Below are 23,507 nucleotides of genomic sequence, written 5' to 3' on the forward strand. Positions count from 1 at the left end.
AACATACACTATTAAACCATAATAGTGGGTCCATTTAATGAAAGGTCCCAAGATTAGCAAACAGCCTTCTCCTAGCAGGACACCTTAACAGGTATTTGTAGGATTTACAAATTCTATTTAAAAAAAACATAACTACCCAAATAAGTGACAAATCTTTCAGAAAGTCTAGGGATTCCTTGAATTGAAAAATAATTTATATTCCTGGATAAACTCAAGAGTCATTCTAGATGCCAATAAATGACTAGGCAGTGACGCGTGAATAGCCCATTAGAAGGGTCTGCACTGAAAATATAAAGAAGTAGTACTGCAAAGCAAAACAGCAAAATAATTTAATTAAGGCTTGAAGGCAAGTACATCAAAGCAGACTGTGGCAAGAAATAAAACCACACAATGAAAAGACATTGATATAAACAGTTTTAGAGAAAATACTCTAAAACTCAATGATTCGAAGCATGCTATCACTTTATTTCGTAGCACTACGTTATAAAAAAACTAGTTTATGCACATTTAAAAGGTAGATACACAAATTGTCCTCTGTAGTAAACTCTAGGTTCAGTGAAATGTTAAAGACCAACATGAAGTGGGAAACAACATGCAAATGACTCTGAGAATGGCATATGCAGAAAGCAGCAATGGTACTTTGTAGAAGCATTGCAGTAAATGATTAGCAGTAGCTGCCAGTAATGCTGTTTATGCTGTACTCAGTTTAGCATGGACTTCCAATCGTACCATTTTCAGTCACTGATTCGGTTATAGTCAGAAGTAAATTTAATGCTCAAATAGAATTGTGAAAGTAAGTTACTTCACCTTAATGATTTTTGAGCTTGCAAGTCTTCTATTCCTGTGAACCTGTTTTTAACATCTTGTGAAGGACTACCTGCGAGGTTTGACGTCTGCTCTTCCAACATAAGATCACGTAAGGAGTTGTGAAATGAAAAATTTGATGGTGCCGCCCTATGAATCAAAAACATTTTATTTTACAGCAAATCTTGTGTTTAACATTTTATAATATACAGCACATACAATTAGATCAATTCCATTGGTACAAGTTAATTTACAATAGATCTTTTTTATTAGCAATTTTATTGAAACGTCCTCTGAAAAATGCACCAAATTTTCGAAGAGAAACATATGAATTGCACTATTTTGTGGTTGCAAACGAGGCTGTCGGATTAAGAAAGAAGTACAATACCAGAAACATCTAAAGAGTCAGATTGGGCCGATACCTTTCAGACATTGAAGACCAAATGAATAAAGGTTACCTCTATACTCGTCAAAGCTATCTAGATCGAAAAAAGTCGGTTCTAGAACCTTTAGAGAGAAACAGAGCAGGTTAAGTAGCTTCATTTTTATGATATTTCTATATGTATTTCTCCTCTTGCCTACCACATACAAACAAAACAAGTATTGCCATCTTCTTTCGCTAGAGTTGTTTCTGGCCGTATAAAACATGCCACTAACACTCACCTCTTGAAAAACACCACCCGCTGGCCCCCAACCTAGTGCAAACTACTGTCAAATCTCAAAACTCCATTTGTTTAAAATAAATAAAAAATTCTTTTATTTTATTTTGCAAATCAACAAATGCATACAAATAACAATTCTGTAACTTCGGTCGCATGTAACAAAGCAATCCTTTCAAAACTCTCCGCCCCTGGGTTGTCCTAGCTCATAACTCATAATCATTGCATTTAATGAGGGGTATTCTTTGCCATTGGAGTCCATTAGTTGGGGCGACTTGCAGCATTCTCCATTTTTGAGTCTGAAGGTTCGGTTGTGGTAATTACTCCAGAGGACGCCGCTATGGGGTCTTGTATGTTATCCCAGAAGTGTAGCCCGTGGTACACCTGGAGTTGCAGTATGGGTCTATTTTGCTTTCACCATTTTAGTTTTTTTCAAAGGGAAAACGTCTGCACATTTTTTAGAGGGCTGGGTCCTGGTGGTTCTAAAGTACTTTTCCTCCATTTTCTTGTGTGTGAATTTTGCATTATTCTGCTGTTTGGGGCCTAGTCTGCCCACGGCCAGCCAGCACTAGGCATTGGGTGTATATTAAAAAACATTTTCTGTGCCATATGTTTTTTAAAACTATTGACTTGGCCTTGGACTAATTGCGAAATTTACTTTTTTTGTATTTCAAATGTTTCTGCAAAGTGTTTAAGGGTATTTTGGTGGGGCCATTTTTGTTTCCTTGGGATGTTTGTGGTTACGGAATTTTTTAAGTTGACTTAATTTTCATTTTTGGCTTTGCTGAACAATCTACCAAACAATCTGTAGCCCAGCATAGGGAATGCCCCTTAAAACCAGGATGAGACTGCATTCAGGTGCGCCTTGTAAGCACTACACTGGTGCCAACAGCTCTGACTACACAGTCTAAGTTGTCCAAGAATGCATGTAAAACATACTTTGTCACATCCTAGCTATCATTTGAGCTAGAAAGGCCCTGACGTCTTACTAGATGACCAGCAAGATCTCGCTGGCCAAGTCGCATAAACCATGGGTTTACCTGCCAAGCAGGCATATTTATTGAAGGGTCTCAAAGCTGAACTAATCCTTGCTCCCTCTTACTTGATTTGGGGTTGTGTCCTTCTTGGCTTTTTACGATTTTTGGGCACGTTTCAGAGTGAGACAGATCTTTACACATGACCGGCTCCCTGAGCTGCACACATTTTGGGGTCTGTAACCAAAATCTGCTTCCTGAAATCATGATATGGCTTAATTTCCATAGTTTCCGGAGCAAGACATTGTTTTCTGGCACAATGTTGGATGTAGTTGGAGGACAAAGCTGGAAGTAGAGCTCTGGATTCATGTCAAAGGGCACTGAAAGAAAGGAACTGAGAGAAGCATGCATGTGTGGCACATATATTTCTCCACTCCTTCTCGGGCAGTAGGGAGTCATTGTGGAACCACACAGTGCCACCTACTGGTGTGTAGCAACACTGCTGAAAAATTCTCTAGATCAAATATGGTGCTTCAGGATATCCTAAAGGAGAGGAATCTGTGGTCAGGAGTATCCAACAGAATTAATCTTCTCCACGACTTAAACTGAGGGGTGTGAGCTATGTTAGTCATAAATGCAGTAAAGTCCATGCAACAACCAGTTGGGTGTGTGTGGAAGGAAATGCTCTGACCACCCATGCAAGAGAAATATTTTGATCCTTTGGTGTAACACTTCAGCAAGACTATTCAATTCCATTGACACACAGCTTAAATTACTAAGCTGATTTCTCGAAAAAATGAAGAACCATTTTTTGTCATTAAAATAAAAAGAACCTGCTTATAATTATCTCTGGCAACCTGTGAAATTCTGTCAAATTGTGCAACATATTTTGAAAAAAAGTGCAATCAAAGGCAAATAAATGGAAGGTACATTGGATGGGTCTTTTAGACCATCTACAAACTCATTTTACTTCATTAAGATTTTACATGTCTTCATTGTTTTTTGGACACAGAAATATCTGTGGCAAGAAATTATAACCTTGTTTTTAACATACAGAAGAAATGTTACAATCGCACATTTTGTCCGACCTCAAGCAAAAAATGCTAGAGGCCTGTCCCAAAAGACAGTGGCATAAGATAAGGATGGTAGCTCCTGCTTCAAAAGAGCCTAGAAAGTGGCATGAGCTATAAGCACAACAAAATCTGTATGGTAAGCATTAAGAATGATGGGTGTATGTCAGTGTTCCTCAGCTTTGTACAGTAAACAATATCAGCGGCGTCACTAGGGTTGGTGTCACCCAGTGCGGTAACTCATGGTGTCACCCCCTCATGACTTACCCCATGATGGACCTCCACCGAGTCCGCCAGTGCCAAATAACGGGACCATACGTGGGCAGTGGGCTGATGAAAACGGCGGGTCCGGGAGCCACGTGAGTGACGTTTCGAACGTCGTTGACGTCCGGACGCCGACGTTGTATAGCTAATTGGACAATAATCTTGGCCGGGTAACGGGTTCCTCCTGATTTATGTAGCGATTTAAAGTAGAGGCTCATGGAAGGTTGTGAAGTTTGAAAAATGTTTCCAAGAGAATACTTCAGCAATGCAAGTTTTGCAGGAAAAACCCAACACAAAAACTCTTTTAGGAGGAAAATGTTCTTGCAAAAATATTTTTTGCTGAAATATTATTCAGCGTAAACGTTTTTGAAAAATAAATGTCACCCACAGGTGAAGGCTGGCAAAGGTGGCATACTTCCAGCGGCGTCACTAGGGTTGACGCAAAACAAGACTATAACACGTTTTTGTGTTTATAACTAACAGAACAGAGATATTTTTATACATTTCTGTCGCTGGGCTGAAACAATGCATAAGAATAATTTCATAGAGTGACATAGAATCATAGACCTACAGTAATATTTTGCATTTTGGTGTCACCCCATGTGATGGTGTCACCCGGTGCGGTCCGCACCCCTCGCACCCCCTAGTGACACCACTGAACAATATGACCAAGCTGCATAATTTGCACAAACAGACGTTCTTTTCCAAATTCATACATTAAGCATGCAAACTTCATTTTAACACTTTGGATACTAAATCTTAAGAATTCGCAATGGATTTTAAAACAGAATCAATGTTCTTTCTATTGTAAATCACTGCTATCGGAAGATTCAATAGAGAAAGTACTGTTATAAATACTTTAATGAATTCTCAATAGGATGGCCAACGGTCTGGAAGCTGAAGTCAGGTAGCTTTAGTAGGCTTTCATTCAAATTTACTTGGAAGAATGAAACTGGCATCAGCAACTTCACTTTAATATTCAGTAAATTATATGCATGCCTAAATGTATGCAAGCTAAAAAAACATACTGGTTTTGTATTTCTTTTCTTGCAGTACGATAATGCAAGATTTGATACGGTGTTCACTGGCTGGTGGGTGATTTTTTAGGTCTTGCATGCATAGCGCTTGCACTGTGCTTGTGAAATCTATTGTTTTTAATATAAATCTAAAAAGAGGCTTACATCCGGCCCCCTTGCTTTCCTGGCTTTTCATTGGTTCCTGTGCTTGCCACTTACTCTTCCTCCATTTCTATTAGCTGTAGCAGATTTTCCTGCATTTACCAATGCTTGTTCTTTATCTGCTTCGCTCCATCAGTTTCCCGTAGCCGAAATAGTGCTAACATCTGCTTTGGTAGAACTATTTTTTCATAACGTTTTGACTCTTTCTACTTTTTCATCTTGCGTGAACCTTTAAATTAAATTAGCAGATTTATATAGTGCAATTTATCACTCGGAGAGATTAAGTCATTTGCCCAGAATCACGGGATGTTGCGCTGCCGAAACTCGAACCAGGGATCACCAGCTCTCGAGTCAGCAGTTCTGGCAGCTGTGCCACATTCTTTCCTTTTCTGTGATACTTGTTTTCCTTGTGTTTTTTACTTGCTTGACATTAAGCATTGCCCCCCTTCCCCCCCCGGATAGGAGTGTGCTAGGAGACTCTTACAGAAGGCTGTTGCAGCAAGAGGGCACGCTCTTGTAAGATACCTTTATTGCAATAAAATAGCTTCACACTTGGTTAGGTCACGTGCTGTCACTGTTTGGCCATAGTTTTAAATCTACTTGACATTGATATTTAGAGGTGTTTTTGTGCATCACCCAGTTGGTACTATTTTAGTTTTCATAAACAGCACGGAGCACACTGTAGTGCAGTTCCTATATCCCTGATAGGCTCTGCGCATTGGAATAATATACACTATAGTTTTGACATAGGACTGAGGTCAGTATGTCTCTATCGAGTACATTAAATTTAATTACTTGTGTGTGCCAGCTAACTCAGAGGTCACTAGAAAACTTCTTGAATAAACAAGAAGGGATTAGTTTCTGACAACCGCATAAACATGACAACTTTGTTTCCCTTAGAATCGGAACAATCTCAGAATCGTGGAAACAATAGATAACAGTTTCACTCAGTCAATCGTGCATGCTTCGTTTCTACAGAGTTACACAGAAATAGATAGATGGGCGTTTCAATAAAAAGGGTTTATTGAACAGTCTTCTTTCTCGTGCAAGAGATATGAACTGCAACAATCGTAATACAGAATGCGAAGTACAATACGTACAGCGTTAGCAGTAAGATAAAATAATACTGCAACAGCATGGTTTGTAGCCAAGACAGATATTCATAAAAATACATACATAAATAACACAGGCTAAAATGTTAATACTCATCTGATGCTTCTAGCTAGTTCTACCCCAGTGTACCTAACCTAAGTGTAGTACGAAGTAAGAAGTAGGTGCTGTTTGTCTATAGTCTAGTTTAGCTATAGTTGCCAATATTTGCCAAAAGTCCCTCTAGGTTCTAGTCCGCTCCATATCTTAGAATGAGTGAGGTTGGAGTCTCTTTCCGAGTCTAGATTTCTAACACCCTTCAAGGGGAGTCAGAAACCCTGGAGCTGGATTCTCTGCGAGGAGGATGACAGCGTCTGGTCAGTGCGTCAGGCAGGGACTTGACTTCCTTCCGAACTTGCCGTGGAGAACCACGTCGTGCAAGTAGGCAGCCGAATCGTGGTTTGCCATGGTACGTGAAGGTATATTTATACCTTGAAGGTGTTTAGGAATGCCAGTATTGACATAAAAGTCGGGCAGAAGAACGTCATGAATGAACCCCTAGGGAATAGATGTTCATGCATAATAAATGAGTTCTTGGAGAAATCAATATCCAAGCATGGGGAAGTCCTGAAGGCTTAAAAGTCTGGTTTTCCAAGAACTCGTGACGTAGATGAACGGATGTAGGTGGCCATGTCTGTATTTGGTTAGCATGGATAATGCCTAAATAAAGGTAGGATTTCTATGCCTAAATATGGGCAATGCGAATTGTGCCTATATAAGGACATAAATCGGGAAACCTATATACGCTATCGACACACAACAGCAGCGTCGTATTGTTTTTACCATCAGACTAGCTGGCTACAAAGTGAAATATTCATTGCAGCGAACTGTCGGTGTGTTAACTTGCGCATCTTTCCTTTCAACAGTAAAATAAAACCATGAATCACCTATATTTTATTTTCCCTCCTGCGCCCTCGCCGATTTAAATGCATGTGTCTGGTACTGCACAGCAGAGGCTGATGCGGGCAAGATGTGCCACAAGCTGCTGTGGCTAGCAAGCGTCCCCGCATTTCATAAGGTAATGTGTTCTCTGTCAAATCTCCTGCAGAGACCAGCTCTGTGTCTAGTGGTGCACAGCAGTGTGCCCAGTGGTGTACGACAGCGCTACCAATAACAACGGCCTTTAACGCCGGCATACGTCCATGAGTAAAACCTCTTCCCGTGTGTGCAGAGCTCTGGGCTACTGATCCCCAAAGCCACGGAGCCAACCCTTTCAATCTGCTGATAGACAACACCACAGCCGTCTGCCCACGAATATCCTAATTGTGCTATCAGGTTTGGCAAAATTTTGGGCTGCTAGCGCGCAAGGAAGGCGCATACAATGTAATTCCATGAACACTCTTTTTACTCTTTTAAACTTAAATAGTGGTTTCTGTCAAAGCATAACTGGTGACTTGTTAAACTAAGAGTCTTTTATGAATATTAGGTGACTTTTTTGTCTTTTGTTAATCTAATCTTTTTGTAGCATCTTGCTCTAATGTTGCTTGTTCCCTATTTCCCAGAGAGTGCAAAAAAAATAAATAATAATAATATTGTAAGGGCTCTTCAGGCGCAACGTACTGCAGGCCTTCAAACATGCTAATATGATTAGAAATAATATAATCCTTTTTCTGTGGACTTTGTCTGCTACTGTTGTGCGTCATCGAGTACCTCCAGTTATAAATGAGTCACTGGGCGAGATACAAATTAGCAGAAAAGAAATAAATTAACGCATGCCATGATTTATAAAATTAATCAGATCACAAAACTACAATTTCTAGAATGCCTAGCATAGTTAGTGTACATGTCAGGCTTTCCAGTGGATAAATCCATCCTCCTCGCCCCTCACTCCCCCCCCCCCCCCCCTTCAGAAGTGACAGCACCTTGAAAGCAATGTTAAAGGATTTGAGACCACCTTTCCATTTATTTTCAATGGACTAATGCCTGCCTCTAAAGAACAAAAGCTCCCATTCGTTAGTATACAGCAAACAAAGCTGCCAAAGCCATCTCATGTCATATTTGACTCTTTCAGCAAAGACGTCTTAGCCACCAGCACATTGCAGTCTGGGACATGTAGTGTTTCTTTATCATTGGGAGCATGAGCTCCTAATTCCTCTGCATGTGCGAGAATGACGGAGACAAAGCTTCATGGAGTTAAGCAGAGTTCACATGTGCATCAGTCTTAATTAATTTTGGGATCCGTAGGATACCTATGGGAACGCGGGCAAAACACATTCATCCACTTCCATGGAAAAAAGATTAGTCTCTAAAGCGCTGCATAGGCACTGTTATGGTTAGCTACTAATAATTAGGAATTTAGTGATCTCAAGTGATTCATTATTACTTAGAAGGCTTTTCTCCATGTAGTGTCTTAACTAAATTATTGACCTTTTTAAAATTGTTTTACAGACATTTTATTTCAGTTTATTGTCAACATACCGCCAATTCATGCTTGTGGTGCACTGAGCTCTCACACAGGAGGATCTGCGGGGTATCTCTGAAGTGAAAGTGTTCTTAAAATAAACAAGTCATTTAAGGCAGTTCTGTTGCGGTTTTATTACATTGCGTAGCTGCTTCTATCTTGAAGGACGTTTACTATGTATGTGCACAGAGTTGGATTGGGATTAAAAATCGTCCCGGGCACGTTAAAACAAAGTGGCCCACATTTGCATATCTGCATCGGTGAAATTTTATTTAAAAAAAAAGGGGGGGGTTTAAAAAAAATGCACGGATTAGTTTACTCTGGTGAAACACACCTGAAAACAAGGGAGGCCACTTTTGCACAGCCCCCTCTGCCCCCGCTCAATATGCATATATTAATGAGCCGGCCCTGCGTGAGAAAGGGAGTGACACCTCTGCCCGTTGATAAAAGGGAGGTAATGGACACCCATTTGCCACCAGAAAGGCCACTCAGGCATTCACTGGCGACATCTGAACACACCAGACACAGCCCAAAGCGCCACTATCTCCCCCAGGCTGCCAAATAAGTAGCCCACAGCTCAAAACTCGGATACCGGCTCCTCGGGCATTGCCCAAGTGCCCCGTTACCAATCCAACCCTATATGTGCAACATGCAGAAACCCTACAAACCATTTTGATATCATTTCATTAAGAAGGTTTTTATAAGTTAGAAGATTTTTTATTGATTTCTTGAACAAATCACTTAACATGCTAAATTGGCACAGTGAATAATAATTTCGAAGTGCTAAGACTGATTTAAATTGCTTGCTTCTATATTGTATTCTAAAAGTATATCTCAACAAGCATTACCAAAGCCAATTGGATTTGCCAATGTGAGAGCTATTGGCTTGACAATAACTCCTGGCCATGTGGTGCAGCATGACTGGAAGAAAAAAAAGTGCTACTGCATTCATCGCTGGCCGCATCATAGCATTTTTTTTTCTTCCAGTCATGCTGCACAGCTTTGCAATCTCGCTATAGAAAAGCCATAGCTCAGCGTAGGCGAGACCTATGGGCTTTGCCAATGCTTGTTGAATTAGTAACATAGGATGGTGTTGTATTTCTTTCTCATACATACCATTTTTTTGCTGGTTGTGAGGAGCTGGTTGATGCTGATGGAGCAGATGTGACTGGCATGTTCTCAGAGTTGTTCACTACTACACTGCCATCCTTGGTAGACATCGCCATCATTTTCCTCTGTTTTTGAGAAAGCTTCGAACCATGTAGAACAGTCTTGCTTGCCCTGCAAAACAGGAAGAATTTTTTTTTAGCACAACTGTAGCAAACATTTTCCAGCGCCCATTTCTAACGAACAAAGAGAAACAACTAGTTAATTATAGCTGTAACATGATCTAGACTACAAACGACTGCTCAAGTCTTCCTAAACTTGAGGTAATCGCTCCGAAATTGTTGGTAAATTTCCCTAAATTGGATGTAACAGTATTTAGGTTCCCTGAAAAACTGTAAAACAACCCATTTGTCCAAGAAAGGCTTAAAATCACCCACAGTACGCAACAGGAGAGAACGACTTGGTTGATTGGCTACATTGGCCAATAAACATTTTTAAAACCAACCTCTTTGATATACCGTTTTCAATAAGCTATCTTGTATAAGAGCCTGGAAAACTGCAGCAAGCTGCAAAAACTCCGAAGGCTGTTAAAATGCTGTAATCAAATGCCTATGTTTTACAATACTTGGTGTTCAATATGCATATACAGCTCCCGTGTTCTGCCTCGTTCATGGGTCCTCTAGATAGAAAAGAAGCTTGATGACTTTACACCAGATCCAAGTACATATTACCTTGCAAAACATAATGAGAAAAAAAAGTCACCTACATTTTTCTGCACCCTCTTCAAACAGGACTATCTATGTAGGCTGGTGCCCCATTGCAGGGTAAGGGCTGCACGTTCAGCATATCAGGAGGGACTTGTTCTGATAAAGTAGCATATGTGACACTTCAGAAATATTCAATAGCAATGCAAAAGAATCTACCCCCCTGTGAAGTCCGTAATATTGTCAGTGACCTACAAAACGGACAGAGACATTATTTCTCCACAACAGACAGACCACACAGAGAGCTGGAGCCTTCTGCGCATTTGTTTAGTTCATACTGTCTAGCTCAGAGTTGCTTTCTGTTCCTGCCTCTTCTGATTTCTTCAGGACAACTGCACACTTGCACTATTTCCGTTTTCTTCTTTACTCGATGTTGTTTCATGCTGATCTCTATAACAATAATGTCTTGCAATATCAATTGTTATTCAGAATATGCCTGGTACCTTTGTTCAGGGCAGACTTTCATTGAGGATTCAAAGGGTTTAGTGTAGGGCAGTGTTATTTTGCAGGAATTGCTCGGTTTAGGTTCCTCGCCATGGAGAAGGCTCCAACCTCTTACTCCTTCCCACTTTCCACAGTCTCATGGATACTTATTGCCTCACTCTTTTCAAGGCACCAAGGTAGTGTCATGCTGAGATACCTTTACCCATGGTATTTTTACAGACTGTCATTTCGGTTTGGAGGCATTTTCCTAAGTATCACTCAGGATATACCAGCGTTTCACCACAGTCTGACCCATTGCTTTGGTTCCTACCTTTTTCGCTCACCTGCACAGCCTGTTCTACAAGATGTGACCGTGGATAAGTAGATAGGGTGTGTTTGCAAAGCATACTCACTTCCTGGAAAATCTGGGACATTAGCCCAAGCGAATACAGTATCAGCACTTGAATAGGAGCTAAAAGGACTTTGGGGAATTTTTTTTAACACCACCCCATACTGCAAAGGGTAAACAAGCAAATCTGACACTCACAGAAAGGTATTAGAGAATGTGCCTTCCTCCACAAGTATCATTTGTTTATTTTAAATGGGGCGACAATGAATTTTCCAGCTGAACTTTCAAAGTATCTTGTCTAAGTCATAGATCGTATTGGCATTTCTGAAGGAAAGAGTGTGAAATCATTTTTCGACGCAGCACAAATGAATGTAATTGCCTGTGTGAGACATGTCTAAATTCCTACAGGGCTGCTTTCAGAGCAGTATGTATCCTTCAGCCAATCCACTGATAAAAGTGCCATTTTGTCCCTCAGTTTACAGGGGCGTGCCCTGTGTCTAATATGGATAGTCCGGCCGCGGAAATTACCGTTCTCTCAGTGTAGCGTCTACAGTTTCTTTAACTATTGGAAAGGAAAGTTGGTGGCAATATGGGGGACGCTAGGTGGCGCACTAGCGAATGGACGCCTTCGTGTAAGGCTCCCGCAGTCCTGCGACATTTATCCTGCATAACCTCCTTAAATGGCGACTTGGAGGGCTGCAATCACACCCATCGAATGCCTGAGAGGTCCGGTGCTGGCTGTCCGAGTTGCGGCCTGATAGACACTATATTGAGGACGTTACGAGCTTCGGAAGCCCGGGCGACCTGTGCGGCTGGAGAACAAGAGACGACCTGCTGGGGACGCCTACTAGGCGAGATCGGGGCTTCAATAACTGCCGTAGGCCGCCGACGGGCGAAGGGCGCGAAGCGGACCCCGAGGACCGGTGCTGGCGAGGAGAGCGGCGTGAGCCCCCCTGGGGTCAGAGGTACTGCCGGAGAAACGGGCGGAGACCCCCCCCCCCCCATCGGAGACGTGGTGGCGGATGACTGGCTGGGGGTGACGGCTGAGGGCACTCCGGCTGACTGCGAGCTGCGGGGGAGAAGCGGACATTGGCAGGCGGACAGGGCGGGCTGCGAAGGGGCTCTACTCCGCCTCACGACCTGCAACGACACACAGAGGCCGGGTAGGAGCACGTGTAGGCGGCGGAGGGAACCGCTGACGCCCGTGTCGCTGCCGGAGAGGGGTTAGGAGGCAGTGCTGGCCGCCTAAGTGTTGCCGCTACCCCGGGCTGTACCGCCGGTACGTAGGAGCCGCTCACTGCGACAGGAGTACTGTGGGTCCTCGGGGGCCGCCTGCACAGCGCTTCCCGCTGCATGAGCGTACTTGCCAGCTGGAACTGGGTATTGGCGCGACGGGGCGCAACAGTGGAGGATCGCATACACGGCCTCTGGAGAGGAGACTGCGCCACATGCGGGGTCACTGGTGGGGGCCATCGACTGGACCGGCCTGGGCACTGGAGCTGCTGACGTCTTGGGAAAGCTGAGGCCTGACGCGGGGACACATCGGGAGGTTGGTTCAGGCACTGGCGAGGTGCCCTCGCCTCCCCCTTGCACAAGCCTTCTGATTGAAACGGGCCTGACTCTGAGGCAGAGGCGACTGTAGAGAGGCCCGTTTCTCGTTCTCGGTGTGACGCCCTGCCCTACCGGCGGATCGCGATGGGCAAGACGGACACGAGACAGCCCAAGCTGTCGTTTGAATCCGGCAAAAAGGGGACTAAACCTTTGGAAGCACCGCACGCCCTGGATGGATCGAATGGAGCTGCGGGGGACTCCTCGGCCGCGTCGGCGGACCTGCAGGAGGTGCTGCGTGAGATGCGCCAGGGATTTGCGACGATCGCTGATAAAGTGGATAGGATATCGTCGAGAATGGATGCAGTGGTGCATAAACTGGATGCGCACGAGGAGCGACTGAAGGGTGCGGAACAACGGATATCGGACACAGAGGACACTGTCTTGCAGCACACCTCGCAACTCACCAGAATGGATAATCTGCTGCGCATCATAGCGTCCAAGAACGAGGATTTGGAGGCGAGAAGCAGGCGCAACAACGTTCGCATCATAGGGATACCGGAGTCGACCAACGTGGGCAAAATGGAGGAGTATGTGGAACGGATGCTGCGCACAGCGATTGGTTCGGAAGCGTTTTCACCCCACTTTATAGTGGAGAGAGCACACCGCTCCCTGGGCCCCAGACCGAAACCGGGAGCGAATCCCAGGCCCATCATTGCCCGGTTACTGAACTACCGGGATCGTGATACGGCCCTGAGAGCAGCGAGGGGCGCACGGTCTCTCTCTTATGAGGGCAACTCGTTCACGCTGTTTCCGGATTTCACACCAATAGTCCAGGAGGAGCGCAGGAAATTCATGGCGGTGAAGGCCAAGCTGCGGACACTGCAACTGGACTACGCGCTCCTCTACCCAGCGAGACTGAGAGTCACATACCAGGGCCGCCAGCGGTTTTTCACGACTCCGCAGCAGGTGGAGGATTTCCTCAAACACTACAAACGTACCCACAAACCGGGGGCGGAGGTGGACGATGAGCAGGTACCGCTACCCGGGGAGAGGCTGGATGGCGAACTGTAAGTAGAGAAGACGAACACTATACACTGTCCTCTGGGGGCGAGTGAGTACTTGGTTTGGGAACTGTAATTGTTAAACCACTTGATACGGACGCCGCATTGGACTGGGTACTCTGTGCCTCTCTTCAGGTCTGCGGGGATGGGAGACATGGGGGGGACCGCGGAGAGGGTTGCAATTTTGCACGAGAAGTTTGTAGAGGATATAGATGTGTCTCCTCCATAAGTTGTGAATTGCGGTGGGGCTGGGTTAGTACTCCAAGGTTGCCAAAGCTTATACCACCGGACACCCCCTCTGGGTCATCGAGTCAGACTGCCATATTGGTGGGAGTCTGGAGTAGATGAGGGGGAATTAGTGGTGCCACCTAGACGGATTCCCCGGAGGGAAATACCCGAGAATTCATGGGGGGCTATGGGAACTGTTTTCGCCCTTGTTCGGGGGGCAATTGTGGGAGGGGAGGGGACATGGCTGGCAGGTTGGGGTTTGCTTCAGTGGGTGGGGGGAGGGGGTGGGGGGGTGTTGGGGAGAGGTATGTTCGAAGTTCGAGGTTGGGGGAGGGGGGATTGGGGGTGGAGGGGGAATGTTGTTCACGGAGAGTACTTGGGACGGAGTGGTCGAGGATGCCTGTGCTGCTTGTTCTTTTGGGGTTGCTGCTGGTGCTGCTGTGGTGTGATTGGCTGATTACGCAAATGCATGCGAAGGAGCGGTGCTGGGAGTTAGGTTGCTGCCGGGAGAGTGAGTGTGGGCCGAAAGATGACTGAGACGACCAGGAGAGAACGAATCACGGTGCTATCGTGGAATGTTCGGGGCTTAAATGACGCTAGAAAATGCAGAAAAGTGTTGGCTTATTTAGAACAGCACCAGGTACAGATCGCATTGTTGCAGGAGACGCACCTTGCCCCCCGACCGCACTATAATCTGGCTGGTAAATGGGCGGGGGTCCGCAGTTTTTCGTCCTACTCAGGGTATGCTAGGGGGGTTGCGATCTGGATCAAAAAGACTGTACCTTTTGTGAAGCTTGGTGAGCGCGTGGACACGGAAGGAAGATTCGTGATGTTATGGGGCAGGCTGGGTACCGACACTATCACGATCATGAACTGTTATGGCCCTAATGTCGACACGCCGACCTTTTTCGCGCAGTTATGGGGACAGATGCTCAACATTGGCTCTATGCACATTGTCTGGGGAGGCGACTTTAATGTGGCGCTGGATCCGGGATTAGACAGATCGGATGGCAGTTATCACTACAATAAGAAAGCGCGAGATACGCTGGCAGGTATCTTGGAGGAAGGGAATTTAATAGATAGCTGGCGGTTCGTACACGCTGGGCTGCGGGAGGGCACGCACTTTACAGAGTTTGCTAACTCATGGGCTAGACTGGATTATTGTTTTGTGTCCCGGGGCATAGCGGTAGACTTGGGGAGGGTTGTGCACCTGCCTCGGACGTACTCGGATCATTGCCCGGTCCTTGTCCAGATAGCACTTCCGGGGTATGGGGGAGCGGCCGCACGATGGCGTATGCAGCCCATGGCCCTTCTGGACCCCCTATTTCAAGCAGAGCTGGGGGAGGAGATTGCAGAGTTTTTTCCCCCGCAATAAAGATTCGGTGGATAGTGTGGAAACCATCTGGGAGGCGTTTAAAGTGACGGTCAGGGGCTACTATATTGCGAAAAGCTTTGGGGTCTTGAAAGTTATACGAAAAACGCTTGCGAAATTGGAAGAGGAACTTAAAGGGTTGGAAACTAGGATGAACCAGGAGCCGATGGGTCCCCTCCATGGGGAATTCAGGGAACGTCTTACACAGTATGAAAAAGAGGTGGAGAGGGAGGCTCCATTCTGTGGCAAATATTGGCAGGCTCGCAGATTCTGCGAGGGGGAGCGACCAGGGCGCACACTAGCGGAAGTCACTCGGCTTCAGCGTTACAATACACACATATTGGAGATATGCACGTCGGCAGGGGTTCCACATCGTGATACCAAGGGTATTCTGGAGCAATTCACTGCACATTATCAAGATCTTTACACGGCACACAGCGTGGGCGAGGTGGATTTTGGGGGGTTTCTAGATGATGTCGCACTGTGCTGGTTGAGTGATGACCACAGACAGTTTCTAGGGGCACCGTTTGAATTGGATGAAATTCGGGAAGCCATTATGTCTCTTAGCAACGGTAAGGCGTCGGGCCTGGACGGGCTGCCGGCGGAATTTTATAAAAGCTACATTGATATTATGGCCCCTGTCCTCAAGGAGGTCTACGAGGAGTCTCTGGAGGTGGGAGTGCTGCCCAGGTCCATGAGAGAGGTGTTGATCACCTCGTTGCTGAAACCGGGCAAGGACCCTACTGTATGCGATGCGTATAGGCCGCTCTCGCTGTTAAACTGCGACGCTAAAATACTGGCGAAGGTGCTCGCCAATAGGCTATCGCTACTGATGCCCAAAATAGCCCTCCCAGACCAATCCGGGTTTATACCAGGGCGATCCACGGCCAACAACTTGCGTACGCTTTTCTCCCTGATGCATACTATAGCGCCGGAGTTGCCTGTGGCTGCTATATTTCTCGATGCTACTAAAGCATTTGACTCCGTGGAGTGGAACTATCTATTTGCTATTTTGTATAGGATGGGGTTTCCGAAAATATTTGTAGCTTGGGTGCGATTGCTGTATACGGACCCGAAAGCGAGAGTCTTTATCAATGGGGAAACGTCGCGCCCGATTTCATTGACCAGAGGCACCAGACAGGGGTGTCCATTGTCCCCGTTGTTATTCGCTATTGCGATTGAGCCGCTGGCCTGCCGTATTCGCCAATTACACAAGCAAAGCGCTTTTAAATGCGTCCAACGTCAGATAGACGTGTCATTGTATGCCGATGACTTGACTTTGTATGTGGTGGACCCGCTGGCGCATCTCAATCCATTGCTGCGGGAGTTCTTGGTTTTTGGCCGGATATCCGGTGTACAAATTAATTGGCAGAAGTCGCAATTCTTTCCCCTGACCCCTGCGGTGCGCCGCTTCTCACTGGATTATCCACTCGACTGGTGTGATTCCGATTTGCGGTATTTGGGGATACGGATATCTAAGCATAAGGAGGAGACCGTGCGTTTGAATTATGGTACGGCCATCGCTAAGCTAACAGAGGATGTGACGCGATGGATCTCTCTGCCTTTCACCATGGCTGGGCGGGCCTCACTTATTAAAATGGTAGTGTTGCCTCGGTTTTTATATTTGTTCCAGAATGTCCCTTATTATCCGGGTGCTTTTTTCTTCCGTACACTCCGCACGGAATTGATACGCTTGTTCTGGGCTGGAAAGCAGCCTCGATTGGCATGGTCCATTATTACCCAGCCCTATGGGAAAGGGGGATTTGATGTCCCTGATTTTTTGGCCTACTACCTCAGCGCCCAGGCCCACTTCGCGTATCACTGGTTTGCGCCTACGCCATTTATGCCACAGCTGGCAGTGGAGGACTGGATTGTTCGGCCGCTGCCACTGAAGGGCATTATTTATGGTCCAACCAAGGTGCTCGACACTCCAGCTGCAACGGTTACGTGCACGATGGATGCGTGGCAGCGGATCCTCCGCAAAGTTGCGCTCCCTTTTTTATACGCGCCTAAATTGCCACTGGCTTATCACCCCGATCTATCCCTGTTGCGAGAGAAGGGGTTCCAGAAGATGTGTGCTGGTCTCGGGGTTAGCTCCTGGGGAGACCTTTTCCAGGATGGGCGGTTTAAGACGAGGGAGCAGTGGTTCCATGGGGTTCAGCACACACCGTTGGATGTCTTTAACTATCTTTGGCTGAGGCAGGGACTGAGGGCCGTCCTACCGCACTTTCCAGAGGAGCCTGCGGTGTTGTTGCCTCTACAAGTTGTACTCACGTCAGAGGATGGCAAACATCTGGTCTCCCACTTGTACCGAAGTATTCGGGAGCATAGTGGTGGCGGGGAATGCAGAGCGCTTAGGCAGTGGAGTGCGGATCTGGGGAGGGACATAACGGAAGCGCAGTGGGCATACTGCTGCGGGTTAACCTCACAGATAGCAGCTAGTTGCAGATTACGAATGATTCATTATAAGTTCCTGCAGCGTATGTACTACACGCCTGCGAGGAAGCTGCGGTTTCGCTTGGCAGATGATGACAGGTGTGAGCGTTGTCGCATGGAGGGGGTGGATTTTTTACATTTGTCATGGCTGTGTCCGGCGGTGGCGGAATATTGGACGCAGGTCCACAAGGCGCTGACGGCTATGATAGGAGACACGATTGACTGTGATCCGCTAATGATGCTGTTGGGCTATACTATGAGTCTACCTAAGGCGCATCGGAAATTCAGGGATATCGCACTTTTGATGGCGAAACGGAGAGTGGCTTGTCGGTGGGGGAGGGGCCGTGCGCCGAAGTTTAAGGAGTGGATCGCCGAAATACTACACTGTCAGGAACAGAGTTTACTATACGCAGAAACACAACCAGCGCGTAGTAGGGCTAGGGACATTTGGGACCCGTTCAGAGCGTATTTGGCGGCTGAGTGCACTTCAGGGCTGGACGGAACTCGGGAGTCGGGCGGGGCGAGCCCGGAGACCGCTGCGCACGGGGCGCGATAGTGTGATCTGGATTCGATGGGATGACCGGCTTGGTTGGAGGACGACTGGTGACAAGGTGGGCTGTGTTTCTAGCGGAGGAACTTACGGCTGCGAGGTGAGAGACACTTCTGCGGAGATGGCTGGGTGTGCTGACCAGAATGGAGACGTTCTGGGAGTAGAGGAGGGGAGGTTCCCATACGCGGCTGTGGCAGGAGGAACGCTAGCATGATGGTCCGGTCTGTGAAGGAAAGTGGTTGGGTGGTGGCGATTGTGGACGCATGGCTGGCAGGGTGGCCCTTCCTTGCGGCTCACTACTGGGAACGCTGTGGTGGGAGCTGCGGAAGAGTGTATTGCCGCATGACATGTTCACTCGGACGAGGGGGAGAGCCCTGCTATGTATCCTGCATGACTATGACGAAGGGGCCTTCTAGGTGCCAGTAGATTTTGAACGGATTTCCGTCAGACGGACTCTGCCGGCCCCGCACAGGGTAGACATGCGAGACTACGCCAAGTGCACCTGCATGACCTCGAGCTTAGCAGGCACAGGATTGAACTGATATGGGAAATGTGTTGTAGTTTCTCGCCGCCGGGCCTCCGGGCTGTCGGACAAATGGCTGTGTACCTTACAGATGGCTAGAAAGGTGATGGACTACTGCCGGCCCGAGGGGTTGTAGGCGTGAGGCTGTAATGTTGATGTACTCTCTCAATAAAGGTTTTGAAAATTATAAACAAAAAAAAAAAAAGTTGGTGGCAATATAAATATAACACCAAACCAAGAAGTATGCACACAGGAAAGAAAAAACATGTATGTGTAGATTGTTATTTAGTTTGGAACCATTGTTGGTGGGTGTATCTTCCAAAGTGCGATGGAGTACACTAAACATTCGAAATGATTTTTCAATTTCACAGCCTACCAATATGTATTTGTGATCTGGTTGGACAGAGCTCATATGCCTCTCTTCGCTAAAGGAGAAAACAGAAGTCCCAAAAGTCTTTTTGGGACTTTTTATCTTCACCTCGTCGGTAGAATTCAAAAGGACGGACTTAAGGTACCAGTTTAACTCTTTGATGTGAATATATTGGAGACATCATGTGGATGGTCTGCGCACTTGGGTCCATTGAGATCTTTAATAGTTATCGCTATGTCCCTAAGCGCTCTATGAAATAGTTAATAAGTTTAATGACCATCGAGTTATTAGGAACGTAGCATCCCCTTCGTCATATATAGTCACGGACAATAGGGTCTTCTTGCAGTTCCATGGTGTTAGTTGTAGGTCGCTGTCTTTAGCGATATCTATGCGAGTGTAGTTCCTTGAACAAAGAAATTGAGTGTTTTTACAGATTAGGACATGGGCTATGCTAATTAGACTTTAGACACTGGTGGTATGATAGAGGTCTCTCTGCTTTGTTTCAGATAACTTATTGGAGAGCGAATTATAACCCGTCCATATTCTTAATACCTGCAGTCGAGGAAGAGTATATATATAGAATCTGTCTGCAGCAAAGACACATTTGGTAAATATAGGACTTCTTGTTTGCCTAAGATATAGTTAGACACATTTAATGGGTAGCCTTTGGGGTGATGTAATGTATAATATCTGCTTGTGATTTATATTAGGTAACAGAGCCTCATGATATCAATTTCCATGAGGTTACTGATGGAATAATACCTTTGTGATGCTACGACTTATGCGAGCTTAAGGATTTTATGAGGTAAAATTTACAAACACTGTTAATATGTCTATTAATGATATTGAGTTAATCTACCTAACATGTGAATATGGTGTAATGAAGTTTCCTAGATACCATACATGCAACTATGATGCAATGAGTACACAATGGTAAATTTAAGTATTGGAAAATCGGTCTGTAACGAATGTTAATTAGCTAATCAACCTAATATCGGAACATAGTGTAATGAAGCTCCCTAAATATCATACTTGCCATAGAGTGTTGGTTCAGTAATCAGGCTCAGTAGAGATTTGTGTAGAGATAAAAGGAATCATGATGCACTGATTATTCAACAGTGAATTTAAGCGGTGGAAAACCATTTTTGGAACAAATATCAAAGACACTATACTAAGAGATGACACCCTCCTTTAACCACTGAAGTAGGAGAGGATAACCTCCAGTGGCTACTTAGCTCTGAATAGTACTAATGAGGAGCTTAACCTATGAAAAATCAAACACACTGAACCAAGAGAGGACTACCTCCGATAGTCACTTAAGTAAGAGAGGATAGCCTCCTATAGCCACTTAGCCTACAACAGTCTTGGTGAGTAGGTTGATGAATGTATCCTGATGAAGTTTTTTTAATTCTCATTGACTGCAAAAAAAATTCTTGAGTTACAAAGTGTTGTGTGAGAGGGCGAATGCGTGATTCAATATAGCATGGGTTGAGTTAGGGTCACTGAAGTATATCAAAAAATGTCTCAGATACATAATCTGGGGAGTTATTCATGGCAGTTTGTTGTATATGTTTTTCAGATTTTAACATAAGATAATTGGGATCAGCAAATAATCCTGAGGAAGGTGTTGGCTAGAAACTGTGGCCTACCGAAACGCGTCGATGCTTTGATAGAAGGAAGTCGGATGAAATTTGTGTTAACAAAGGCTTTGTGACATGTGTAATGTGATTGATATCTGCCATGTTCACAAACTGATAAATCTTTGATATACCGATTTCCGTCTCTGAGTAGGAATAATTCTCCTATTCTTTTCTTTTGTTCCCAATTTTTCTGTTTTAACCCCTTTTGTTTTTTATGATTATTGTCTTAATATTTTTTGATGTTTTGCCAAATTATGTGCTATTGATTTATACATATAAGTTTTATTGATTGTGTATCTTTTTAGGCTTTTGATAAATATCCTTTTGACCAACTGTTTTTTAATATATGTGTAGCACTCCTTACATTTTGTGAGATCTGTGTGATTAATTTTAATAAATATATGATCAAAGAGTTTGTTTGCTTCATTGATGCCGAATCTCACCCTGCTATTTTAAGTGCTGTATGTTTGAATGATTGGCGAATATACTCAGGCCCAAGGGAGGTTTTTCTTTTTTGACTACGAAAACAGAAGTGCTCCAACAAAATATTCCAAACATGAAGTAGACTTTGCCACCCTATTAATAGGATATCGATGCTGGAGGAGATATGGAATATGTAAGGCATTTCACCTTCTCAAACATAGGATTTCCTTTAAGTTACAGACCAATAAAAAAAAGAAAGAAATACATAAGTTGCTTACCTTCGGGGTTTCTTTTCTAGTGGACTGTGAGGAAACATCCATACATGGGGGAAGCACACCACCCTTACCTTGGGGACAAGTCAGTCAAAGAGGGGTGTGAGGAGACTGTTGTTTTATGAGGTTCACACTGGACCATTTCACCAGGGTTGAACACCTGGCTGTAGGTGCCTTTGAGTATAAACATGTTCACGTAGGGAAAACAGTTGAACTGAATATTTCTCATTATATACTGTGAAGCCCATGGAGGACATACTTTTTGACAGGATTCTGCATGAAGGAGGCAAGGCAACACAGAGCAACAAGCAACAGGCGAGCAAAGTACGGGTGGGACCGAGAGATGCCACTGCGCAAACGAAAGAGGAGTGGTAGGGGTCAGTCAAATTGAGGGGGCAGAGTTTGTTAAAAAATAAGGGGAAGAGAACTACATTCCCTGGAGAAAGAAAATCAACAATAAAAAGCCACCATATTCATTTGTCAAAGTGCTTCTCTATCATGATTCTCAATACCAACAAAACAGGAGGTGCTTAACCACACCCTCGTCCCAAGTACCACTGTATAAGACCCACTCAAATCGAGAAACTTGCGGATTTCAAGGTTCTGCTAGCAGATTGACTGCTGAGACTTATTTTCGGGAAAGGAAAGAGGAGCAACCTGCTAGCACTACAGATTATCTCAATAAGGACACCCTGAAGGCAATATATTCGATTAACAAAAAGTGGGAACACATTTGGAAAAACTATAATATCCCAAGAAAGTTTGCATCTCCCTGAAAGTTTCACATTGAAAGCACTGACATTAAGAGTTTAGAAAACTTGTTTCTGCTTATGGAAAAACTGAGGATAAAGAGTAAACCTCATTGAAATTTTGGGGTAAGTCCAAAATAAAGTTGGCTAAAGAAAATAAATAATAAAAAACAGCAATCAAGAAAGACGTAACTATGGGCGGGATGCCGAACAGGACGAGATGGAAAAGAGACGGACAGCAAGGCCGCGAAAAGGACGCATGTGCAGTCCAACAGAAAACACTAACATTGTCAGAAAAAGGGGTTGGCAACACATCCATCATCGCCTTTAGCAGAATGAATATGCAGTGCTTAAAGGGTGGGAGCACCAGCACTCATGTTTAGGGGCCGAGATGTTTTTTCATCATGAGGCATTGACCCGAAGCAAGAGAAAGAAATGCAGAATACAGTTAAAGGAGGAGGAAGTGAAGGAAAAAACATTTCTTGGCCTGACTTCGACTATGGAGCAAAACACGATGCTTTGTGCGTCAGCAATTACATGAAAGGCCCACCAGAGCGGGCACCAGATTGGTAAAGGGTCTGTAGGGTACTATAGAGAGGCTGAGCAACAATGCAACCTTGGGCTCCAAGTCTTACCTATTTCTTCAAGTCAATTACTCGGCAGGTTCTCTGGGAACTCATAAACAAGCATTAACAATGCAATAGGTCTCGCCTTTCATTAAGTTAAAGCCATTTACTTTGCTATACAATACCTTTAGCAAAGCAAATGGCTTTACCTTAATCAAAGGCGAGACCTATTGCATTTTCAATGCTTGTTCTAAGGGCTGCCACTAGCTACAGCACCTTCACAATTACTCTCACAAACACCTTCAGCTCGACCTGTGAGCGTCAACCCCACCACACTGAAGGTCGCAGACCTGTGGTTGAAACGGCATTGCTTATGTACTCACTTTGCCAGGGTTACTGTGACACTGAAAGGTGCTGCCACTCTCTCATTAAAAGTATTTAAACACTCCCCCCACCCATCCACAGAAGTGCAGGTACTATTCATTCGTAATTGAAGAACTGCGGGTACTCACTTTACCAGGGTTAGTGGGTGTGATACAGAAAAGTGCTGCCACTCTCTCATTAAAAGTATTGAACCCCCTGAGAAGTGCTGACACAACGGAATGAGGTCACGACCGCATATGC

The 23,507-nt window shown here is 45.0% G+C and overlaps 1 protein-coding gene across 4 annotated transcripts in view; it reads right to left on the reverse strand.

Moving 5' to 3' along the window:
- The window catches only part of IBTK (inhibitor of Bruton tyrosine kinase), a 700,505-nt gene that overhangs the window by 115,079 nt on the left and 561,919 nt on the right, over window positions 1-23,507 (reverse strand). For all 4 annotated transcript variants that reach the window (XM_085611015.1, XM_085611017.1, XM_085611016.1 and 1 more), the window contains 2 exons: window positions 9,616-9,780; window positions 808-954 (listed from right to left, as the gene is read on the reverse strand). In XM_085611015.1, the coding sequence (XP_085467141.1) occupies window positions 808-954; window positions 9,616-9,780 (312 nt within the window). The remainder of the gene's footprint in view (window positions 1-807; window positions 955-9,615; window positions 9,781-23,507) is intronic.

The sequence above is a fragment of the Triturus cristatus genome, chromosome 6 (genome assembly GCF_964204655.1).
Source record: "Triturus cristatus chromosome 6, aTriCri1.1, whole genome shotgun sequence".
Classification (NCBI taxonomy): Eukaryota; Metazoa; Chordata; class Amphibia; order Caudata; family Salamandridae; genus Triturus; species Triturus cristatus.